Source organism: Equus quagga, chromosome 5, assembly GCF_021613505.1.
Source record: "Equus quagga isolate Etosha38 chromosome 5, UCLA_HA_Equagga_1.0, whole genome shotgun sequence".
Classification (NCBI taxonomy): domain Eukaryota; kingdom Metazoa; phylum Chordata; class Mammalia; order Perissodactyla; family Equidae; genus Equus; species Equus quagga.
In genome coordinates, this window is record NC_060271.1 from 20,079,202 (window position 1) to 20,102,558 (window position 23,357).

General features: G+C 46.2%; 1 protein-coding gene across 1 annotated transcript; it reads left to right on the forward strand.

Moving 5' to 3' along the window:
* The first annotated feature begins 282 nt into the window (after positions 1-282).
* GNL2 (G protein nucleolar 2) lies at positions 283-23,337 on the forward strand. The gene is made up of 16 exons (XM_046661567.1): positions 283-460; positions 2,148-2,232; positions 3,431-3,525; positions 5,331-5,470; positions 8,293-8,477; positions 10,505-10,571; positions 11,450-11,608; positions 12,133-12,246; positions 15,476-15,604; positions 16,334-16,438; positions 17,223-17,381; positions 17,588-17,701; positions 21,003-21,463; positions 21,786-21,868; positions 22,454-22,539; positions 23,152-23,337. The coding sequence occupies exons 1-16, from the start codon at positions 397-399 to the stop codon at positions 23,302-23,304; spliced, it is 2,199 nt and encodes a 732-aa protein (XP_046517523.1). The 5' UTR covers positions 283-396; the 3' UTR covers positions 23,305-23,337.
* The last annotated feature ends 20 nt before the right edge of the window (positions 23,338-23,357 follow it).

Sequence of the window (23,357 nt, forward strand, 5' to 3'; positions counted from 1 at the left end):
AATTAAATGGACGCTTGTGCCATTGGCCTGCGAAGAGGTTTCTGCGTTTACGGGTGGGCCCATCTGGGGGCTCTGGGCCGCGCGTCCAGGGTGACCAGGCGGTTGCTATGGACGGGCGGCTTGGCGGTTGCTAGGGAGAGAGAGGGGCGTGGGCCCGACGCAGGGCGACTGCTAGGCTGCCGGGGCGGGGGCGGGGCCAGGAGTGTGGCGGCGCGCCGCGCGCGTGCGCAGGAAGTCGCGCAGGGGAAGGCTGGGGCGCGAGCGGAAGTGACGTAGCTCTGCACACGTGGTCCGGTGTGGTTCGAGCGGGTCCCCTCGGCCGGGCCTGGGGCGTTACGAGCTCTTTCCCTTTACGTAGGCCGGACCTAGAGCTCCGGTCCCCGTCGCGTCGGCAAGATGGTGAAGCCCAACTACAAAGGACGGAGCACCATCAACCCGTCTAAGGCCAGCACAAACCCCGGTACAGGCGGCGGGGCTCGCGGAGGGTGGAGCTTCGAGAAAGCTTGGGGGGAGGGCTCCGGGGAGACCCAGGGGGAGGAGGGACACCCGGGTGGCATTGCTTGGAGTGACCTCAAGCAGAGTGGCTATTGGGGATGAGAAGGGAGAAGATGGTTGCTTCATTCGGGGCACTAAGGAGTGCTGACATGTTGCTCGCCAGTCAGGGCCGGGTGCCAGGCACCGGGTCTAAAGTCGGGGAGAGTGAACACTCAGGCCTGGCCGGCATGGGGCGTCTTCGCTTGTGAGATGCAGAGACTGGGAAGCTCTGAGCTGGAAGGGGCAGTTAAACTTGACCTCTTCTTATGTTCTTGTGTGGGTCGTGTCGAAGCCCCTCCCCCAATATATTTCAGTCTTGTGTGATTCCAGCTCTCCAGCTCAAGGATTGCTAGAAGTAAATTAAAGTCAGATTAAAAGTGGTGTAGGCCGACCCACCTGGCCTTCTACACTTGACCACACTTGCTCCCACCTTAGCTTTGACTGTTTAAGTGAGAAAGGGATTGTAAGTTTGGCTCTTGGAGTCATCCCTTCAGTTCAAGTGTATAGAAAACCCTACAGATAAATAAACACGATCATTTCAATAAAGATGTTTTTGGAGATGTTTATGAGTTTTGTCGGGGTTCCACCTACAGGAGGAACAAGATAGCCTTTGGGGGAGTCCCTTCCATTCGGGTTTAGTTAATAAAATTTTGTTTTTAAATATGGCTTAAGTTTTTTGTGACTTTAATTCACGTTGAATGTTTACCCTGGATTGCTGATAAACTATTTGATTTGTGTAGACTGGAATCTTAGAATGTTAGACCTGAAAAGCTCCTTAGAGATCATGATGTTATAGGTGAAGAGACTGAGCCAAAATAGGGGAAGTGGCTTGTCACAGGTGGCACAGTTAGTGCGAGTAGAGCCGCTGGTCCTGTGATTTCAGCCTGTTTTCTGCTGCATCACTTTAAGAGTAGACAGGTGATTTGAAGGGATCCCCAAAGGAGAACCTAGGCTAGTTTTACTGCATTTATTTGTCCTTCTCTTTCTCTCTGAGATGTAAGGCCAGAATTACTGCCTGTCTTGTTATTGACTAAACTAAAGTCAAACATTCGGAAATTAAGAAACTGGTACATCAGAAACACTTAGGTACCAAAATTGTATTTTCTGTGGTGCCCTGCATGTAGCAGGCCCTCAGAATTTGTTAAAGTGAGACCCAGAGGTAGATGTCTTTGTGGTTAAGAGCACAGGTGGTGATCGAATGCTTTTGTTAGCATTCTGGCTCTGCCATTTGTGACTTAGGGCAAGATGTCTGGCCACTGTGCCTCAGTTTCTTAGCCTGCAGAATGGGGATAATGTATCCCTCTTGATAGGATTATTGTATGGCTTACATGAGACGATAGCTATAATGTGGATAGCACATTGCCATAATTAGAGCTCAAAAATATTAGTTCTTATCATTATCAAACACAGTCCTGTTGAGAATCAAAGGTTAGATCAGCTTTGTCATACCATGTAGCTTCTAGTAGTAATAGTTTTGTTGGAGGAAGTAGAGATTTTGCACTGAGGCGGCAGCTCGCCTACTTTGAGTGAACTAGTTGATGCGTTTGAAGCTATGACCATACTTAGATTTGTTGGTTATCAAATGATGTGCGGTCTGTGTCTGTGTTTCCTAGATCGAGTACAGGGAGCAGGAGGCCAAAACATGAGGGACCGGGCCACGATCCGGCGCCTGAATATGTACAGACAGAAGGAGCGCAGGTGAGCCCTGGCACTGGCACCCTCTCTTCTTCCTCCATGCCCTTGACTTGTAGCTGAGACCTGTTAAATTTTTGATATTCCCGCTCCTGCTTTCCCCACAAAGGAGTGCTGTATTTTCAACTATCATTTTATATAGGGGTTGTTATGATAAATTGTGAATTTTTGGTTAAAGACATGAGTAGTGGGTGGTGAAATCGTGCTTGTGTCCCAGTACAACAGTTAGAGGTCTTGTTCCTCACAGCCTCAGCCTCCACCAGCGACATATTAAATCTCAAGTATCCGTCAGATAGAAATCTGGTTTTCTTTTTTTTTTTAAGATTTTATTGTTCCTTTTTCTCCCCAAAGCCCCCCAGTACATAGTTGTATATTTCTAGTTGTGGGTCCTTCTAGTTGTGGCATGTGGGATGCCACCTCAACATGGCCTGACGAGCGGTGCCATGTCCGCACCCAGGATTCGAACCGGCAAAACCCTGGGCCCCCGAAGTGGAGCGCGTGAACTTAACCACTCAGCTACAGGGCCAGCCCCGAAATCTGGTTTTCTTTAACAAAACATGTAGGACTGTAGTCCTGAAAGCAGCCGGAAAACTTGTTTTTGAATGCCGGACTTTAGATCATAACATTGGGGCACTTGGAAACTCAACCCCACTCTGAGTTCTGCTGAGGCAGCCTCTGCCACAGGGACTTGCTGAGCGTGGCATTTTGCTGGCTGCCCTTAATTTGTTTGGTGATTAGATTCTCCATCCGTTCTAAAAGATGTGTCTAAAACACGAATGTCGATGAACTTAATGTGCCTTAGTCACCTACCCTGCCGTTTGTTTTAGAGTTTTGAGTTCCAGCCTTACTCACCCTCTACTTAAAATTCATTTAGACCAGCCTTCAAATAGTTACCCAAAAAACTCAAGTATGTGATTGTTTTTTTTTTTAAAGCAAGCGAACAGTAAACACATTTTTGAACATCAGTGTTATTTGTTACTCATCCAGCAGAAATCATTACGTGTGCTGTTGCAAGAGGTTAAATGCCTTTTGGGCAATCTGTTTCAAATGTAGAAGTACTTTTTGTTTACTGAAATCTGTATTTCATGATCATTTAAGAGGAAAAAAAAAGTCCTTTTGATGGAAAGGGTATTCTGTAAACCAGACTTTGCAGTTGTTGCCTTTCTTCTGTCATCAACCCAGATCCGTTATTTCCTCCATTTAGGAACAGTCGTGGTAAAGTGATTAAGCCTCTGCAGTATCAGTCAACAGTGGCTTCTGGCACAGTGGCGAGAGTGGAGCCAAACATTAAATGGTTTGGTGAGTATTGTCCTCTACTCCTTTTCCTCTACAGAATGTGTGCTGTGTGGAAAAGGCTAGAACGTTCGGGTGTCTAAAGGGCAGGGGTTTTTGAGTGAGTGGAACTGTCAAGGATTCTATGAGGAAGGGATGAGATAAGTACCCGTGGTTGAAAAAGGGCTGAGAAAAGTAGTGGATTTCGTAAATAAGCTCTTTTTAAAAGAGCTCATCATCATTAACTGTAAGAGAACCCTCTTAAACCGATAGGCATCCTTAATGACTAGCATTCGCAGACCTTCCAACTGTCCTCTCTTAATTTCTGGTTGCCTGGAGAGACCACTGTTTGAGAGGTGCCCTGCAGGTGTGTTTGTGCCCTTAGCTTGTGCCTTAGCATTTCCCTGAAGTTCCTCTGAAACACTTTTTCTGAATGGAGTTGTATTTGAATTGAGTGACAGTGAAGGTTTTCTCATTGGTCCTTCCCAGGAGTGATGGACTGTCTCCAGAGTCACAGGGGGTCAGGGCTCTTCCTTTGGAAACTCCCCCTTCATTTCAGTCTGGACTTCCAGCCTTTCCCTTGGCCACCGCTAGTTGTGCGGGCTCATCAGATGGGCAGACCCCAGTGCGTGCCTGGTGTTTGATCTCTGTGCTTGGGGGCAGATGGCAACTGCCTTTGAATCTCTCTTACATCTTTTGATGGGATACCCCCTAGGAAGCTGCAACACAGAAAAGTGTCAAAGAAAACGCCTTAGAGAGGCATTTAGCATGGTGGCTAGGTACTGTGACTAGATTCAGACCTCCTGGGTTTGAATCTTTGTTCTGCCATTTCTGTGACCACAAGCAAGTTAAGTCTGTTCATCCGTTTCCTCACCTCTAAAATGAAGATAAAAATAGTACCTATCTTGGGCCCAGCCCTGTGGCCTAGTGGTTAAGTTCCGCATGCTCTGCTTCTGCGGCCTGGGTTTGCGAGTTCATATCACAGGCATGGACCTACACCACTCATCAGCCATGCTGTGGCTGAGACCCACATACAAAATAGAGGAAGACTGGCACGGATGTTAGCTCAGGGCGAATCTTCCTCAAACACACACACACACACAAATAGTGCCTATCTGATAGGCCTGTTGTGGTAATTAAATGAATATCTCCATGTAAAGTGCTTAAATAATGCCTAGCTAATGGTGAGTACCATATAAGCATTAACTGCTATCACCATCACCATGGCCGTAGTCATTGTCATCCTGAGTTTTGCATTTGTGCTCAAGTTGCTGTTTAGTTGACTGTGTTCTTCAGGATCTCTCACTTACAAGGTGTTCTCCAGGTAGTGTTACATAGCTTTAATTTGTTCCCTTGCATGCGTTTATCGGTTAATTTAATATTCCCTTCAACCCCTCATAGCCCTAAAAACAGTAACTGTGACCCTGGGGTTCTGTGCTTCAGGATTCTCTGTTTTGCTAACCGATCAGCTGTGATTGGCTCCCAGTTTTCTTTGCCAGATCTGTCAGGAGGTAGGACATTTGTCAGATCTCAGTTCTCTTCGGTGATGTTTATTTTTCAGTTTCATCCAGTCAGGAAATTGGGCTTGGACAGCTATCGAAACCCTTTGTGTGTCTGGGCTGATGGATTAGCTCAGAGCGGATGAGTGCAGGAGAGGCAGTTTTTTTGTTTTTGTTTTTTTTTCCTCTTTTAAGTTTGGAGATGGCTACATGGGATGGATGTATCAGGTGTTTGGTAATTTAAAGTCTTGCCTTTTGCTGTTTCATTGGGAAAATGGATACAGAAGCAAAAAAGAGTTGGTTATTAAATGGGAACATTCTTTTGTAAAACAGGAAACACACGCGTGATTAAGCAGTCATCATTACAAAAATTTCAAGAGGAAATGGATGCAGTTTTGAAGGATCCATACAAAGTTGTCATGAAGCAGAGCAAGTTACCCATGTCTCTTCTGCATGATCGGATCCGGCCTCATGTAAGGTGGAGGACACCCCTGGCCCTGGGATTTCTTTGGCAAACTCCGTCAGATCCCTCTCTGAGATATTTGTCTTTTGGTTTTCGGTAGGGAACGGTGGCTGTAATGACATCCCGATGAGCTTTCTGAGACTTCTCTCTCCCCGTTGTTTGGGTCCCACCTTTAGTCTGGACTGGGTTCTGTTGGGGACGCGGGGGAGCCTGGTGGATCAGAGCCCAGGCTTTGGAGGGAGACCTGACTCTTAGTCTTTGCTCTGCCTCTTCCTGTGGCCTTAGTTAGGTTTCTCCCTGACCTTTTCACTTCTGTGACTGTGAAGTCAAGACAACCCCCTCCTTGGGTGATTGGGTGGAGATGAGACGTCTGTGTGGCACCTGGCGTGCAGTGAATGCATAGCACGCCACCTATGAGAGCTCCAGAGAGCGTAGCTGCTACTAACATTGTTTTTTGGTAGGCAAACTTGTTTAAGTGGTGATTCCATCAAATTTTGGGGAAATGTAGAATTAGGATTGGGTGGTAGGAGGGAGACCTTTGGTGCTGTGTGCTTTCAGCCTCTATGAGATCCTTGGGGATTGTTTTCAGCTGAAGGAAAGGCAGCTGGTCAGATTCGCTGTTAATGGCTCAGGTTGGAAGTCCAGTAAGGACTGAGTCAGCCTCGAGTGGAATATTTCACACAGAACCCAAGAAATGGCCTGATTTTGCCTGCACGTTTTTACTTGCGTTGAATAATAATTCCCAGAAATGTAGCTGGGACATAACCTCCGGTTCCAGTATAAGGAGGGGAAGAAAACATCGACATGCATCCATGGGTTAAACAGTTCAAAGAGAAGTGTTTACTTGCAGAACAAAATAAAAACCAAGGCCTGTTATTGCCTCAGGTTTTGTCAATTATGCTTTGTTCTATGAAGGACGAGAAGAATGGCGCCTATTAGTGGAATGACTGTTTTCTTTCAGGGAAACACATGAGTATAATTCATGAACCACAGACAAGTCGCTCATTTCCCTTGTGCTCTTTGTCTGTTCTCCCTAAAGCCATCTTTTAACAAATGATTGAATCCTGTTTATGAGAAGAACAGAGAGGTTCTATTATGGATTTAATGCCCGTTCCAGTTGTTCAGTGCTTCTAAAATTCAGTGCCTCACCGTCTGATGGGCGGGGAGAAGGGTCTGCAGCGCCAGCCTCGGCTTGTATTTCAGGGCAGATGGGGACTCGGAGTAGCTGAGGAGTTTCTGCTTAGGACTTGAGAAACCTCACCTGTTTGAATTTACTGCCGTCTCTACGCCTTGTTGTAAAATCTCGTTCTGAGATTGCTGCACAGTGGAGTCAACTCAGATAGGCTTTTAATTGATTACATTCCGCTCTATGTGTTGTGTAATTAGTATGTAATATACTACAGTATAATTCTCTACTACTGTAGCAATACAGTAAAGATACTGTAACTTATTCTCTCTGTGCACTTTATTATATACTGCGTATTACCACATTTTATTTACTAATGTATTGGTTTACATACACAAATCCATGTATACTGTACTTCATAGGTTATTTAACAGATTTTTAAGGATCTTTCTCTTTTTTTTGGTGAGGAAGATTTGCCCTGAGCTAACATCTGTGCCAGTTTTCCTCTACTTTGTGTGTGGGACGCCTCCACGGTGTGGCTGACAAGCAGAATAGGTCTGCACCTGGGATTCGAACTCGCGAACCCTGGGCTGCCGAGGCGAAGTGTGTGAAACTTTAACCACCCGGCCACGAGGCCAGCCCCTTTAAGGATCAGTTTGATCATAATTTTCCCAGTGACACTGGAGAACTTAGTTCCCATGTAAAGTGTGACCCCTGTTGGAGGGTAGTGAGTAAAACTAAACTAAGGTGGGTTAGAGAATCTGAGAAAATGATACTGCCTTAAGGATCTTTGGGAGTTGGACGGGGGATCTGTTAACGTTCTGAAGCCATGGGGATTGCTGCGTCCGTGTTTAGTAGCTGGTGCTCACAGAGGAGCTGTACTGAGGGCCAGAGGCTGCTCCTCTTTGAGGCGCTTCTCTGCCGCTCTTAACATTCTGTTACGTGATAGATCCTCGCTCAGACTTGAGCTTTGATCCAGCTTCAAAAATTCCTGTGCCCATAACTCCTTTACAGGCACGTCAAGTTCTCGTTAGTATCAGGTTCCTTTTATCACATCTAAGCTATTATTTTGGACTTTTGCTCGATGTTTTTCATCTGAAGACTTTCCATGTGCATTTAATAAAAACGTTACCTAAATTAGGGAGAATGTTATCTGAAACTAAAATGCATCTTACAAAACAAGCAATTCCTTTTAGCCATGAAAGAAATTAACTTCCAAGAAAAAGTTGGCATTTACAGTTGGTTTAAAAAAAAACACAAATTTGAGCATGAGGCCTTGACAAAAATCTGTGAATCTGGCGAATTTTATGCACTTGTTTGAAAGCTCAAAAAAAATGGTCAGAAAAGATAAGTCAGTTTTCATCAGTGGAGGCTGAATTACATTTGACTAAAGTTTATGATAAATGAAATAAAGCAGAGTTTTTGGCAAGTCTTAACACAACTGTTCATATTTACTTTGACTCTTTGGATTGCTTTCGCATTTCTCCAAGGAAGCTTACAGAACGTCCGAGTCAGAGAACAAGTGCTTTTGCTATGTACGTCAGCGTCTCTGATTTGAAACCCGGCTGCATCCGTGTTGTAGACTTTGGTACGGTCTGAGCTCTGGAGAAATGAAAGCAGAAAGCCTTCCTCGGGTAGTTATGAAGCTTTGCTCGCTCTCAGTGCCGTCCTTAGTCTTCCCTGTAATTCCTCTCTTTTCTCTGCAGAACTCAAAAGTTCACATTCTTGATACGGAAAGCTTTGAAGCTACATTTGGCCCCAAGTCACAGAGGAAGCGACCAAATTTATTTGCGAGCGATATGCAGTCTCTGCTAGAAAATGCGGAAATGTCCACTGAGAGCTATGACCAAGGCAAGGACCGTGACTTGGTGACCGAAGACACCGGTGTGAGGTACGGTCTTGAAGTTCGTGCAGGTTCCGTCATTTGCGCCTCTGCCAGAAAACCTTTTCTTTGTGCTTATTTTACCTCAGAAGCTCGGGATCTAACTCATAGATGGAGAGTTACCCTCTTCCCTTAGAGTAGCAAGATTAGTGAAACTGGGACCAGACTGAAAATAATTTAAGGTGGTTTGTTTACTATAGGTCTCTTTCTTTGTCCCCAAAATAGAAAGAAAGAACATTTTCTTCTTCGTAATAGTGGTGTATTCTATCGTACACAAATTAGAAAATATAATTGGAAAAGTTAAATTGGAAATGCAAGAAAAAGAAAACAAGACCTCTTCATCCCACTACCTATGTTAAGCATTGTGAATATCTTGATGACTATCAGGGCTTCCTTAACCGGAAGTCTCTGGACCGCTGGGGAGTTCATGGCTGGCTGTGAGGTCTCTGTGAGCCTCTGAAGATAATATGTGGAAAATTTACGTACCTGCATAAAGGTGATGAGGTTTTTATTTTGTTTTGTTTTGCGGAGAAGAAAAAGGATCCATAACTTTCATCATATTCTCATAAGGGTCCATACCCAAAAGAAGGTTGAGAATCAGTCCCTGATAGATATATTCTTCTAGATCGTTCTTATACTCGATTTTTATTTCCAAATATAATGTGTTAAGACTGTATTTTAACTTGCCTTTTAATATATTTTCCTAAATTATCAAGAGTAGATTTCCACGTCAGTAGTTAACAACGATGTGATGTTTAATGTCAGAGTAGTATTTTGTAGTGGCCAGTCCCACTGTTGGCTATTCAGCCTCTTTATAGTTTTTCCCTATGATACACAGCGCTGGAGTAAAACATCATTGTGGCTGAATGTTTCTCATCCTTAATCTCCAAAGACTAATTCCTGTGGGGGAAGTCAAGTGTCAGAGGGTATGCGTGCTTTTTGATAGGCAGCTGCCCCATTACCCTCCAGAAGGGTTTACCAGTTTAGTTTACCCCAGGCAGTACTGGAGGGCCCCCCGTCTCCCCCTAGTGTCCCTTAAATGCTTCCTTGGCAAAGAGGCGTTGTCTGTTGGCCGCTGCAGTGCCACCGCGGTGCTGTCGTCAGCCTGTCTCAGGCCCTGGGCGTCCCAGACAGAACGTCAGGCCATTTGAGGCCGAGCAGAAAGGCAGCAAGTTCATTTATTTGTGGAATTATTTGGACTTTCTAGCTGGCTTTGTATTCTACTGATTTAAATTTTTTCCTCTTCCAAAAGGCGAAACTATTTTTGTTTCAAAGACATTGGGTAAATGTCATTGAGGCTTGTAAATAAACAAATTCTCAAGCTTATCAGAAAAATTTCTCTTTACACAGGAACTATGGAATGTAGCTTATGGTTCAGGTCCTGCCGGTTCCTTTTTGTAATTCTCTGTGACATATCGCCTGATTACAGTTGCTTTTTTTTTAATAATTTTTTTATTGTGGTAAAATAGACGTAACATAAAATTTACCATCTTAATCATTTTTAATCACACAATTAAGCGGCATCAAGTACCTTCACCTGGTTATGCAACCATCACCACTACCCACCTCTAGAATATTTTCACATCATTCCAAACTGAAACTCTGTACCCGTTAAACACCAACTCCTCGCCCGCCCCAGCCAACCCCTGGCAAGCACGTTCTACTCTCTGCCCCTCGTGAGTTTGACTCCTCTTAGGAGCAGTACTTCCTGTAAGTGCTGTCATACAGTATTTGTCCTTCTGTGTCTGGCTTGTTCTGTTACATAATGTCTTCAAGGTTGTCCCTGTTGTGGGGTATATCAGTACTTTAGTCCTTTTCGTTGCTGAATAATACTCTATTATGTGTACACCACACTTTGTTCCCTTCATCTGTCAATGGACATTTGGATACAGTCACTTTTTAAATTGTTTGTTTTTTGGTCCATCCGCAACTAGTTTTGATAGTATTTTCCTTTAGTATGGGGTTGATTTTTCCCTAAAACATCCTTTTAATCTTCCTAGTGCTTCACTTGCTCACTTTGGGTGCTTTCTTTTTAGAAATGAAGCCCAGGAAGAGATCTATAAAAAGGGACAATCCAGAAGAATATGGGGTGAGCTCTACAAGGTAAGCCTTTGAATGCTCTCTCGTTGAGTGGTTCCTTTGATTTTCGCCATCTTATAGTGAGAACGTGGATTCTGATGTGTTGAAGCTCTGTCAGACAAAGTCACACTCTGCTGCCCGTTCCATCTCTTTCCCCCACAAAGAAGTGGGGTCGATGTAGTCACGCACGTCCTACCATTGTCGCGGATAACTACATTTTGTAATTGCTCATATAATAGTCACAGCTCCCATGTGTACGTTCATTTATTCTCTGTCAGTGTTTGTTTGGATTACCTTCTAAAATGGCATTCCTGTTTAGATTGATCATACATGGTTAGAGCTCCGTGGGAAGTTTGAGTCCAGGCCTTTCATTTTATAGAGGAGAACACATGTCTGGAAAGGTTGTGCTTACCCAGCACACGCAGCGGGCTAGGGGAGGAGTCCTTGTGCTTCCTGAGTCCTGGTCCAGTGCTCTTCAGCTGGGTCAGGTTCAGCTTCACACACTAGTAGTATTCTCAGTGGCAAAGACCTTCAAGCCTAGTCACATAAACAGTGACATAGTAGGAAAGTAAACTTTGTAAAATATGCAAAACCTATAAGAGTAGAAACTTTTAGAAGTCTGAGAAGTACATGATTCTGCTAAATAACGTGGAGTAGTTATGAAATAAGATGGATTTCGTCTAAGCTAGTTTCCTATTTGAAATTTGACAAGTTTCAGATACCCACAGGATGGAAAAACTTTGAGTTCTGCTCCCTGGGCGTTGGGATTGGCTACAGCCTGCCCTCCTCATAAGACTGCTTTGAAGCTGTCTCCATTGTTACTGTATTTCCTAGCCTCCCTTAAGTGCCACCCCTTTCATCTTGCAGTTGTAGCAAACCTTCCTGCCTCTTTGAATTTGCAGGTGATAGACTCATCAGACGTCGTGGTACAGGTTCTTGATGCTAGAGATCCAATGGGGACCCGTTCCCCTCACATCGAGACTTACTTGAAAAAGGAAAAACCCTGGAAACACCTCATTTTTGTCCTTAACAAATGTGACCTTGTTCCAACCTGGGCAACAGTAAGTATAGCTGCTTATCCAAAGCAGACCACAAGGCCACACAGCTCGTGTGGGCTTTGAGTTCTCCATAAATCGTGGCTTCGAGGATTTGGGGCGTCATTAGAGTGTTGCACTCTTGAGATTGTAGTCATAGACGTGTTCTCATGGAAAACAAAAGTGTGCTTCACTGACTGTGGCCAGAGGTACCGTTTATCCTTTGATGGTTGGTGAGGGGACCCCTGCAGGACCCACAAGATGAGTGATGTGTGCCGTTCGGAGAGAGACAGGCCACAGCCACTGGCCTGTTTCATATTATGTTGCATTAATTGCGTTTAGTAGCAATGAAGTCTTTTGGGGGTTATTGTTTTGTGAGACAAAGCATTAACTATCATACTTGAAAGAAACACTTCAGAGAATTACGCTTAACCTTTTCCTTAGACAGCTGTGTATTTGAAGCACAATCCTGTGATTCACACTCTGATTGTTCCCCGTATTGGAAGTAAACAAGGTGCAGTTGACCGGCATCTTTTCTTTTCTCCCTGCAGAAACGCTGGGTTGCCGTCCTCTCCCAGGAGTATCCAACCCTGGCTTTCCACGCGAGTCTCACTAACCCCTTTGGCAAAGGAGCATTTATTCAGCTTCTCCGGCAGTTTGGAAAGGTGCTAAGTCCTGATCTCTGTCTCCCGGGGTTGCGTAGCTGTGGGTTTGTGTAAGAATTTCTCTTGCCAGGGTGTCAGAAAGTTACTAGCCTCGCTTCCCACATCTTGGTAATGAGAAATGTGTGTGCTAGAGATGTAGAAACTCACGAAGCCTCAGGATCTCGAGCGATTCTGAAATATTTTTAGGTCAACCATTGCCCCCATCCCTAACCGATGTTGCTTCCCTTTCTGCCATATCCCGGGCATGTGATGGTCCAACCTCTGCTTGAGGATGGACCCCTTCCCCCGTGTTCCCCACCCTGGGCTTTCCAGGCCTGCCAGGCTTCCTCCACCCTCGGGGCCTGTGCGGTTTCTGTCCCCTCTGCCTGGAAGGCGCCCTGCCAGACTCCAGCTTCAGATCCCAGGTAAGATGTCAGTTCTTCGGGGAAGACCTGCAACCAGATCGCCCTGGCAGATGTTCTCAAAGCTTCCTGTTCTGTACCTGCAACTTTGTATTTGTGTATTTTGATTAATTCTCCCTGGCTTCTAACAAAAGATACATGTCCTCTGCCCGCCCTTTCCACTTCCCAGAAGTGAACACTTCCAACTGGTAACTTACTTCTGTTACTTCCTCCATATTTTTAATATATGCACGTGATTCTGTTTGTTGATTTTTCCCCATCAGTTTTAGATATTTATCAAGGTCCTACCATGGAAAATGAGGATGAGGTTTCCTACAGCCATCCTCCCTCCACGAACGCTACCCTCCCTCTGTTCTTGCCATGGTGTTATACTGCGTTTGGCTAAATTGTTACTCATTCACTGTTTACGTTATTATGACTAAAATACCAGCCACAGCTAATCCACACAATGCTATGAGTATGATTCCTTTCTAGTAGAATCTTCTGTTCTCTCTGATGTTGATTAGCTCTATTTTATTTGTCACTAACGTATCACCAAATCTTCTGGTAGAGTGGGAACTTTCACACCATCCGGGGACCTCCCTTCCAGCCGGGCCTGGCTGCTCCCCTGCTGGCTGCAGACTCTTCTTCCTGGGGTTTCCGTTCATCGTCATCTCAAGAATTTCCTCAGCTGTTTCCTGTGTTGGATCCCTTTGTTCATTGGGTCCCTTTTTTTCTTTACTCCTTCCTTGTGATGGAACATATTTTCCAAAAGCTGAGAAGGAGTGCTTAGAAGGAACGTCTTTTGAGACTTGCATCCTGCATCTTGCATCCTGGGAATATCTTTGTTCTACCTTCATACCGTCCTCCTCAGAATGTCAAAGTCCTCGCTGCGTCGTCTTCTGTCTTGTAATATTGCTGCTGAGAAATCTGAGGCCATTCTGACTCCTAATCCTTTGTGGCTGGGATCCCTTAAAGAATTCCTCTTCTAAGATTTCACTGCGATGTGCTTTAAGATGGGTCTTTTATTGTTCAGTGAGCGAGGCATTGTGTGGGACTTTCAGTCTGATTCTGTCCTGTTTTTTGGAAATTCTCCCTCCCATCATCTCTGTTCTCGTTCAGGAATTTGGTTTTATCTCCTTTTTTAATTCTTGAATTTTCCTATCTTTTCTTTATTTCAGTGTGTTTCAGACATTTTGGTCTATTTTCTGGACAGTTTCCTTGACTTCATCATCTAGCTGCTCTGCTGCAAAATTTATTTTGCCTCTCACTTTTAATTTTTAAATCCCGAGAGCTCTTGTGTAACTCTGAGTTGTCCTGCCCCCTTTCACAGCCTCTCTTGTTTCACAGATGGAACGTCTTCTGGTTCTCTGAGAATGTGATGATGATAATGGTATTCTGAAATTTCCTCTCTCCCTACATTGACTCTGTTTCCTCTCAGTTTCTTTGTGTTTTCCTGTCTTTTCGGCTAGAGGCACACTTCAAATGTCTGGTTATTCTTGGCTCTCCGTTCATATTTAAGAGGGGGTCCTTTAAAAAAAAGCCAATAGAAGTTTTATGTGGAGGGTGGGCTTGTTGACTGGCAGAGTTCTCTGTAGGGTGAGTGGACAGAAGCCCAGCGTTTTTTTGGAGGCCACCCTAGATGGCAGTGTGTGTAGGTCTTTACTCTTGGGCCTGTGAATTTCCCCAGGAAAGAGTCTTCCAGTCTCCAGCTCAGGGCTGCCAGGGTTCTGGGACTGCAGTGGGCATAAGGGCCTGGGGGGGAGGGGCGTTCTCACCATTCAATATTTAGATTTTCAATTAATCGCTCTGGGAACACTTGCCTTTAACTCCCGTTATCTCTAGATCTAGGGTCCATTTCAGGTCTGCAAATTGAAGATATTTTCAGACATTTAGGGTTTCAAAAAAATCACTGCCTCCTAAGGCTCTGGGGTGGAGGAGTTGGTGCCCGTGCTGAGTGGAGGAGGGGACAGAGTGTGTGACTTCGTAGACACCTTCCACCAGTCTCCTGGATTTCAGTCCCGCCCCTAGAGGCATCTGTCCTGCCCACTCTGGAGGCCTTTTGTGATTCATTGGCAGTGTTTTTGCTGGACTTTTAGGTTTTCTACCTTTGCAGCCACTTAGGTTTCATAATTTGTGGTGGGCCAAGGTCGATACTACCTTTTAGCTGCTAGTATTTTGTTAACATCACATGTTGGTTTTTATTGTCTCGTCTCTAGCTTCTCCTTTGGTTTTATGTATTTGGTTCTATGGGTTGACATTTGTTAATTCTAGTGAGGTTCCCGGAGCGAGTGGGTGGGCATGGATGTTCAGCCCACCATCTCTAATCAGATGTCCCCATCCATTCTAGACTCTTCCAGAGCTCTGCCTCCTTGAGACTTGCACCCAGTGGTCTGACTTTTGAGGTTGCTTTTTTTCTTTTGTTGTTTATTTTTGGCAGTGAAAATGCAGACTGTCTTGTGCAGAGAAGCAGAGGAGTGGGGCATGGGATTGCCAGTTGTTGCATCGGCCAGGGTTGTCTTCCGTGAAGACATTTATCAGTGGATGATGTTCTCCTAAACTGATGACTAACAAGCTGTTTCTTCCTTTGTTTCTCGACCTACATACTTTTAACCTGAAAACATTCGAGAATAATTTCACGTGGATGACTGAGGAAATGACTCAGCCCTGGTTTATTAAGTATATGTATCCACCCCATGCAGACTGTGTGGGTGGTGTGTGTGGGCTTTAAATCAAGTCGTAGCAGCAGCTTTGCATTGGGTTCTTTATCTTCTCAAAGTCACACAGCCTGTTTGTCCGGAGAGATATTCACGAGTGCGTGTGTGTTGTGTATCCTTCTGTGTGAACAGTTGCACACTGACAAGAAGCAGATCAGCGTCGGCTTCATTGGCTACCCAAACGTCGGCAAGAGCTCTGTGATAAACACGTTGCGCTCCAAGAAAGTTTGCAATGTGGCCCCCATTGCAGGTGAAACGAAGGTACGTCTGGCTCGAGGGATCTTATTGACTTCTACGTATTTCCATGGAAGGTGATTGTTTCAGATGTGGAGATTTCTGTCTGCTTCTCTTGAATGCAGACCACCATTGGGAGTGTAGTCTCCATATAATAGTTTGGAATAAACCAGCGTTGTTTCTTTCTCTTTTGATAAGACTACGAGTACTTTGTATGCCACTGTGTGGCGTTGGCATGATTTGATAAGTGCCATTCATACTTAAGTCTGTCTTAAATTGTGACTCCAACCTTTTCCTTTGATAAACAAAACTAACCCAGGAATATTTGATGCCTGGGTTAAGAAAGCAAGCTCAATGTTAGGGTAGATTCTGACAGTTGGGGGTCATACCCTGGAACACAGGATGTTTGGGGAGGCCAGCATGATTCTGCAGAAAAGCAGGGAGGCCAAACAGTATCAATCTTCCAAGAATACTTTTAAAAATCAGGGAAAGATTTGCTGGGTCTTATTGCACAATACTGGATGGAGATCTTGCCTCTGCATTATTTTTAGACTCTTCGCTGCTGGAAACTATAGTTTATACTTAGTGCACATGCCTCATGCATGGCGCAGGGGGAGCAGGGGCTTCCTAAGTTCCTTAGGTAGCAGGTTGCTTCTCTTCGATTCCCCCGCTTTCTGGCTCACGAGCATCAGGGGTTTGGGAAATTAGACTCTTGATGTTTGACCTGGAAGAGTTTCAGGCTTTTTCTGTCTTCAGGTCTGGCAGTATATTACCTTGATGCGTCGGATATTCCTCATCGACTGCCCCGGCGTGGTTTACCCTTCTGAGGACTCGGAGACGGACATTGTGCTAAAGGGCGTTGTGAGTGTTCTCATCCTGCTGGGCTCTTTGTTTGCCTTTTAGGGGAAGCGTTCTGTGGGAAACACTGGATACCTTTGCGTTTTACTCATCTGGAAGGCAGTTTGGGGTCAGCCTGTCTCACCAAGCTTCAGGAACATGATGCTGTGCAGGGCGGCCTCTCCATTCCACTTAAGCCTGTTTGAGGAGTTAGTGGAACCATGGGCGTATCTGCTCAGTGTCATCCCACAAAAGAGTTTGTAGTTTCAGGATCCAGAGGGAAGCAGGGCTTGTGTATGTTTAGTGACAATTCATCTTCGTGGGTTTCTGGGTTGAGTCGTTTTGGAACACAGTCATTTCCTCACTTGTTTCTGAATACGACCGAAGACTTTCAATGGTTCCACTGAACCTTGGCCAGTGCTGCTGGCTGTGCATCCCGTGTGTGCTCCTCCTCTCCTTTCTTAACTAGCCCACGTTCTCCTTGTGTCCTGGGGTTGGCAGGCTTTTAACCATTTCTGCAAGCGAGTAGCATGAAACATTCCAACTCCGGCTGCTTACAGAAGCCACACAGTCAGTTTGTGGTGAGCTGGGATTAGAGCTGAGTTCTGGGCCCCACGGCTGTGCTTGGCCTTCACTGGTGCTCCTTTCAGCTGACCATGTCTAGTCGCCTTGGAGACGGGCTCCTGCCAGGCTCCACTTGGTTTGTGGCTTGGAAATCTATTTTCAAATATTGTTAACGAAGAACACTGGGAACTTCACTGCTTCCGTAATGAAATTTGTAAGCAGGAGATTTCCTATTAACACCTAGGTTCAAGTTGAAAAAATTAAGAGTCCTGAAGACCACATTGGTGCTGTCCTTGAAAGAGCGAAGCCAGAATACATCAGCAAGACATACAAGATTGATGCTTGGGAGAATGCTGAGGACTTTCTGGAGAAACTGGCCTTCCGGACGGGGAAGTTACTAAAGGTGAGCCGGGGTTCTTGAGCATCTAGCCTGGGGCATGCCGCAGGTGTGTGCGCACAGAGTGTGGACCTTGTTATGTATGCGTTGTGTGGGCACTATAAACTTGGCGAGTAGATGGTGGTGAACAACAGGGACGGCTGAAATACCTCCAAACTGGGAGGTGGTCTGGTTCTCTGAATTTAACTGGGAGTCTTTCTGTGACATTGCAGGGTGGAGAGCCCGACTTGCAGACTGTGGGTAAGATGGTTCTCAACGACTGGCAGAGGGGCCGGATTCCTTTCTTTGTCAAGCCGCCCAATGCAGAGCCGCCTGTAGCCCCCCAGGTAAGAACAGGTGGACCCACCAGTAAGCATGGTTACTGACCTTTCTAATTGTCTCCCTTTATGGAGCGTCTTTTTTCTTTGGGGTAACTGTCTCGGCTGCAGTGTCCCCAGTTCCAGAGTGCCATTGCTGTGACCTTATTGGGAGGTAGCATTTGGAGACCAGGAAGTAGATGTATGATAGAAAGCCAAGTTGAAATACCAGTCGTTAGGGCCTTGCAAAAAGGGGCTCACTAAATGTAAGAGTTCTTCTGGTACTTGAGTCTTCCTCCTGCTTGAGGAGCAGAGGCATTGGCAAAATGCTTTTGCTTAGCAAACGCTTATTAGACCCAGCTGTGTGCCAGGCACAGGGAATATGAGAATAAATATCCTAGCCCTTGCCCCCCAGAAGCACGTGATCAGGTGGGAAGGAGAGTGGTACCTGATGCTCAGGGGAAGAAGTCCTCGACTGGGGCCCCAGGCTGGACTGAGATGCTGTCCTCCTGTTCCGATCCCCTCCCCCTGCACCTGCCTGGGGCTCCAATTGGAGCACTTTGTTTTTCTATTTCTGGGGTCTTTTTCAGAGCCCAGCCAAGTTTCTTAAAGAGATGGCTTTAAGGATCACTTCCATGATCATCTTTTGGGTCCGTATAGCTCTGGTTTGCTCTCACCTGAGCTCTATTCCCAGAGTTTCAGTTGTCAGCTAGAAATTTCCAGTTGAAGATTTTCTCCAGTATTTCAAAAGCAACATACCTGAAACTGATGCTAATCAACTTTCTCCCCCCTAAAACCACCAAAAAGCAAACAAAGCAATTCCACTCCCACCTTTGTATGTTAAATTGTTCATTCATTGATTAATTCATTCAGCAAAAATGTATTGAGTCTCTCCCATGTGCCAGGCGCTCTTCTGGGTACTGGAGGTCCTGCCCTCTTGCATTTTTATATATATGTGTATATATGTGCCAATGGAGGAGTGTGTGGGTTTTCTCATATCAGATATGTTTTGGTTTTCAATACCAATTTTGCAATTCTCTGACACCAACTGTGTGTCCAGTAATTCAATTCCATCCTGACACAAACTCCCAGAGTTAGCGCAGACCCCACAGGTCAAGGGCTCAGCCCCACCAGACCACTCCCACTTCAGATGCCAGCTTCAGGTGGCGTTCCCAGGCTGCTCACACTTCTGCCCCACTGACTGCAAGTTCAGGGGTTCCCAGGTTTGATAATCTGCTAGAACTCAGCGAAGTGCTTTGCTTACGATCACCGTTTATTATGAAGGATATGACTCAGGAACAGCCAAGTGGAAGAGAGGCATGGGGCGGGAGTTTCCCTGCCCTCTCTGGGCACACCACCCTCCCAGCACGTCAGTGTGGTCACCAACCCAGAAGCTCCCCAGACCCCATCCTCTAGGGGTCTCTGGAGGTTTCATATTACACGGGCGTGATGGATGACATCATTGGCCGTTGGTGATTACACTCAGTCTCTGGTCCTCTAAGCAAGTGCTTGGGCTTTCTGGTGACCAGCCCCCCTTTGAAGGCCCCACCAGGAGTTGTCTCATTAGCATAAACTGGTGTGGTGGGAAGAGGCTTATTATGAATAACAAAAGAGACCCTTCTCTTTCCTTAGGAAATTCCAGGGGTGTTAGGAGCTCTTGTGCCAGAAACTGGGGTCAGAGACCAAATACATACTTTTACTATACTGTAGGGAGACAGACAGTAAACGTGAACATAGAATGTCAGGAAGAATTGATCGAGGTGAGGACGCTAAAGCAGGGGAGGGGCTTGGTGGGAGACAGGAGCGTTTCTGTGTGTGGGCTGGTCAGGGGCAGCCTCTGAGGAAGTGGCATCTCAGAAGAGACTTGAATGACGTGAAGCAGGAGCCGAGCGAATGTCTGGAGAGGAGACCGCTCCCAGAAAAGGGAACAGTGCACCCCCCCCCCCCCCCCCCCCCGCCAAGCACCTGGGGCGGGAGCACAGGCGGTGTGTCCATAGTACGAAACAGGTCATGGGGCTACACCCTGCCGGGCAAGGGGAGGGTGACGTGGTGGGAAGCTGCTGGACGATTTGAGTTAGCAAGCAGCTGGATCTGAGGACGTCCATCCCAGCTCTCTTGGTACCCTGTGTGGAAATGGTGGCGTGATCCTTAACTCCTCCTCCTCATCTGGTCGTTATGTTTAGATAATTACCTCCCCCAGCTCTGTGGTTCTTCTCTTTTCCTTTTCTCTTTCTGGTGGTGGCAGAACCCCCCTTGAGAATCCAGAAGCTGAACTATTTCCCTTACTAGAAAAGTGTCTAAAAACGTACATACAAATTTTGTGTACAATTGCCTGAATTTTCTGGATTCCTGATTTTTTAGCACCTTGCTTAGCCACTCTTGCCTTTGGAAAATCACTTAAGTTCTGTGAGTCTCAGTTGCAAGGATAAAATGATACTACGTATGTGAAGCACCAGTATAAAGCCAGGCACACACTCTCTGCAGCGTCACCTAAAACAGGCCAGTCATTTTGGTGCTCCCGAACTCAGTGCTGCTTCTGAACTCTGCTCACGAGGTTCCCCTCCTCTTACGTTATGCTCTTCCTTCGGGATGCCTGCTCCTTCGGGATGCCTGCTCCATGCCTCTCCTTAGTACTCGGACACTTTCTACACTGGTCCCTCGTTCCACTTGGCTTCGTTCTCGTGTGGCTGTGTGCTGATTTTGGGTTTTTTTGTTTGCTTGTTTTATGAGGAAGCTTGACCCTGAGCTAACATCAGTTACCAATCTTCCTCTTTTTGCTTGAGGAGGCTTGTTGCTGAGCCAACATCTGTGCCAGTCTTCCTCTATTTTGTATGTGGGGCGCTGCCACACCATGGTTTGATGAGCAGTGTGTAGGTCTGTGCCAGGGATCCAAACCCACGGACCCCGGGCCACTGAAGCTGTGTGCGTGAACTTAACTGCTATGCCGCCGTGCTGCCCCTGGATGTGTGCTGATTCTGTATGTGCTTATCCCAACAGCCCCCTTCCTACAGTCCTCGGAGAAGGTGGAGGGAATCCCATGTCTCTACAGTAAATAGTTGATTGCTTTTAATGATTAAATCCTCTCGTGGTTGGTGCATCCTTTGGAACTGCAAATAAATTTCTTTGCTCCTTGAATACTGGGTTCTGGATTTAAGGCACCTTGGTTTACGTAGATTAATGACGTAATGCGAATTTGGGTGTTTTCAGCACTTGCCCTTAGTGCTGAGGAGAGGACTGCCTCATGTGAGAGCAAGGTGTAAGTTCAGAAATTCAGTTTTCATTTTCTAATTCCATTTCTCTCCCCCACCCCACCCCTTTTTGGCTTGAACAGCTTCCATCCTCCTCATCTGTGCAAGTTGCCACAGAAACAACCCAGAACAACCCAGAAGAGGAAATCACAGACACTGGAGGTGAAGAGTCACAGTCTGTCACCGAGAAGGAAAAGGAAGAGAAGGGTCCCTGTGACGCCAACTCAGAAATGCAGCAGATCCTAGCACGGGTCCGGCAGAACTTTGGCAAAATCAATGTTGTGCCTCAGTTTTCTGGGGATGACCTGGTTCCTTTGGAGATGTCAGACATCGAGGAGGAGCTCGAGAGCGTTTCCACAGCGGAGGAGGAGGAGCAGAAGGAGGAGGAGCTCCAAGGAGACGAGGAGGAGGAGTCTTACTCAGAGTCCCAGGAGGAGCATGCTGGAAACGACACCAAGGCGGTCATTAAAGCCCTGGATGAAAAGATCGCTAAATATCAGAAGTTTTTAAACAAGGCAAAGGCTAAGAAGTTTTCAGCAGTTCGGTAAGTGCGCTCATCTTCTCACGAATTGCGGTTTGCTCATTGCTTTCCCAGGAACTTGCCACGAGTGTGGGAGCAGCACTTTTATTCAGGGAGTTATTGCCATTTTCAAAAAGTGGTCTGTAAATTTTTAACATGGAGCTACAGCCTTTCCCGAAGGCCCAGGAGCTGCAAAGACTGCTGGACGGGGCCCTCCCAGTGGCGAAGGCTGCGTGAGGAGGATGGGGTTTCTGCAACCTGTGAGGCGCCTCGGTGTCCACGCGGCACGGCACGTGGGCAGGCAGGGACTGTGGGCCAGCTTCGTTACGTGACTTTTCTGTTTCAGAATATCTAAGGGACTCACTGAAAAGGTGTTTGCAAAAGCTGAAGAACAAAGGAGAACAGCTGAAGAAGATGTAGAAGATAGAGGTAAAGTTAAATTATTTCAGTCATTTAGATGTGATTGTATCTTCAGAACTTTGGGACATCTGACGTTAATTTCCAGCTTCTCTCTTGTACTATCATCCACATGGGTATTTATCATACTTCGCCGGTTACCCTGGTTCCACATACTATTTATCATACAAACTGGATTATCCACTTTTCATTCTGTACACTTCTTGGGTTTAAATGGGTAATTCAGGAAACTTCCTCTGAAAAGAGTACATTATTAACCTCATAATCCAAGGGTGGATCCACAGACCAATTTTTTGTCGTGGGGAGGGGGGTGGTGGCGAGGTGGTTCTTGTGCTTATCCTTTACCCTGTTGGACTGACAGGTTCTATATCGAGCGTGTTTTCCTGACCTAAATGCACACCCCGCTGTGGCCCACGACGCCCTGCCTGGTCCGGCGCCCTCCCAGCCCCCTGCTTTACTCGGCGCTTCCCTCGCCGCGCTCCGCCCACGCTCGCCCTCTTCCCCAGCACATAGGCTCATTCCCACCGTAGGGTTCATAGACACATTTTAAATAGAAAACTTCTCTTTCTCTTCTGTGTGTTCATGTATCGTTTCCAGCACCTACCAAAAAGGGAAAGAAGAGGAAGGCACAGACGGAAGAGGAACGTTCAAATAAAACTCGCAGGACGCTTACATCGAAGGAAGTATGTGTTTTTGGTCTTAAATGTCACCCGGGTGGAGAACGTAAAGAGGAGAAACGCAGTTCTTAAGACGCGCTCTTTCTGAAACTAATGGTCTGGAGCGGATTCCAGTGACCCCAGTTCTAAGTGACCTGGTTGAGGCCAGTGCAGTAGGATCAGGAGCTGGCCCACTGGAGGAAGTCATGTTGGAGGAGTTCCTGACTGCTGTCCTCGAGGTGGCCCCAGGGAAATGACACATGGTGAGCTGAGCTGTTTAGGCGGACAGGTCGCTGCCCTCTGCGAAGCTCAGCTTTCTAACTGTGTCCTTCAGAGCTGGAGTGGCCCTCTCGGGAGGTGAGGAGTCTGTCGGCAGTGTTCAGCCTTAGAATGGAGGACCACTTGTCAGGAATGCTGCAGAAAGGATTCAGGCCATGGATGAGGGTTGGACCAAGTGACGATCTGTAGCTTGGAGTGGTCGCAGGTCACAGTGGAAGAGCACTTGGGCCTGTGGCTGGCACTGTCTCCAGTAGTTGTGGAAGCAGCCTGAGGGATGCAGCACAGAGAAACGGGGGCCTGGCTTATGACTCTGTGTTTGATTGGTTTTTTGTCTTCTTTTTTCTCCCCCATCTTTCGCAGCGGAGGCGAGCAGCCCGGCAGCAACAGTCTAGAAAAGTTGGTGTACGCTACTATGAGACACACAACGTGAAGAACAGGAACAGGAACAAAAAGAAGACCAATGACTCAGAGGGGCAGAAACACAAACACAAAAAATCCAAACAGAAGCAGTAATGTTTAAAAAGTTTATTAAATTATACAAAAATATGCAGTTAGAAATTGTGTTG

Bases quoted from the DNA above. Each gene is read 5' to 3' on its own strand.
- GNL2 (XM_046661567.1), top strand. From the start codon at position 397: ATGGTGAAGCCCAACTACAAAGGACGGAGCACCATCAACCCGTCTAAG. The intron at 3,526-5,330 runs GTGAGTATTGTC...TTTGTAAAACAG, and splicing joins GCCAAACATTAAATGGTTTG to GAAACACACGCGTGATTAAG. The intron at 22,540-23,151 runs GTATGTGTTTTT...CATCTTTCGCAG, and splicing joins GGACGCTTACATCGAAGGAA to CGGAGGCGAGCAGCCCGGCA.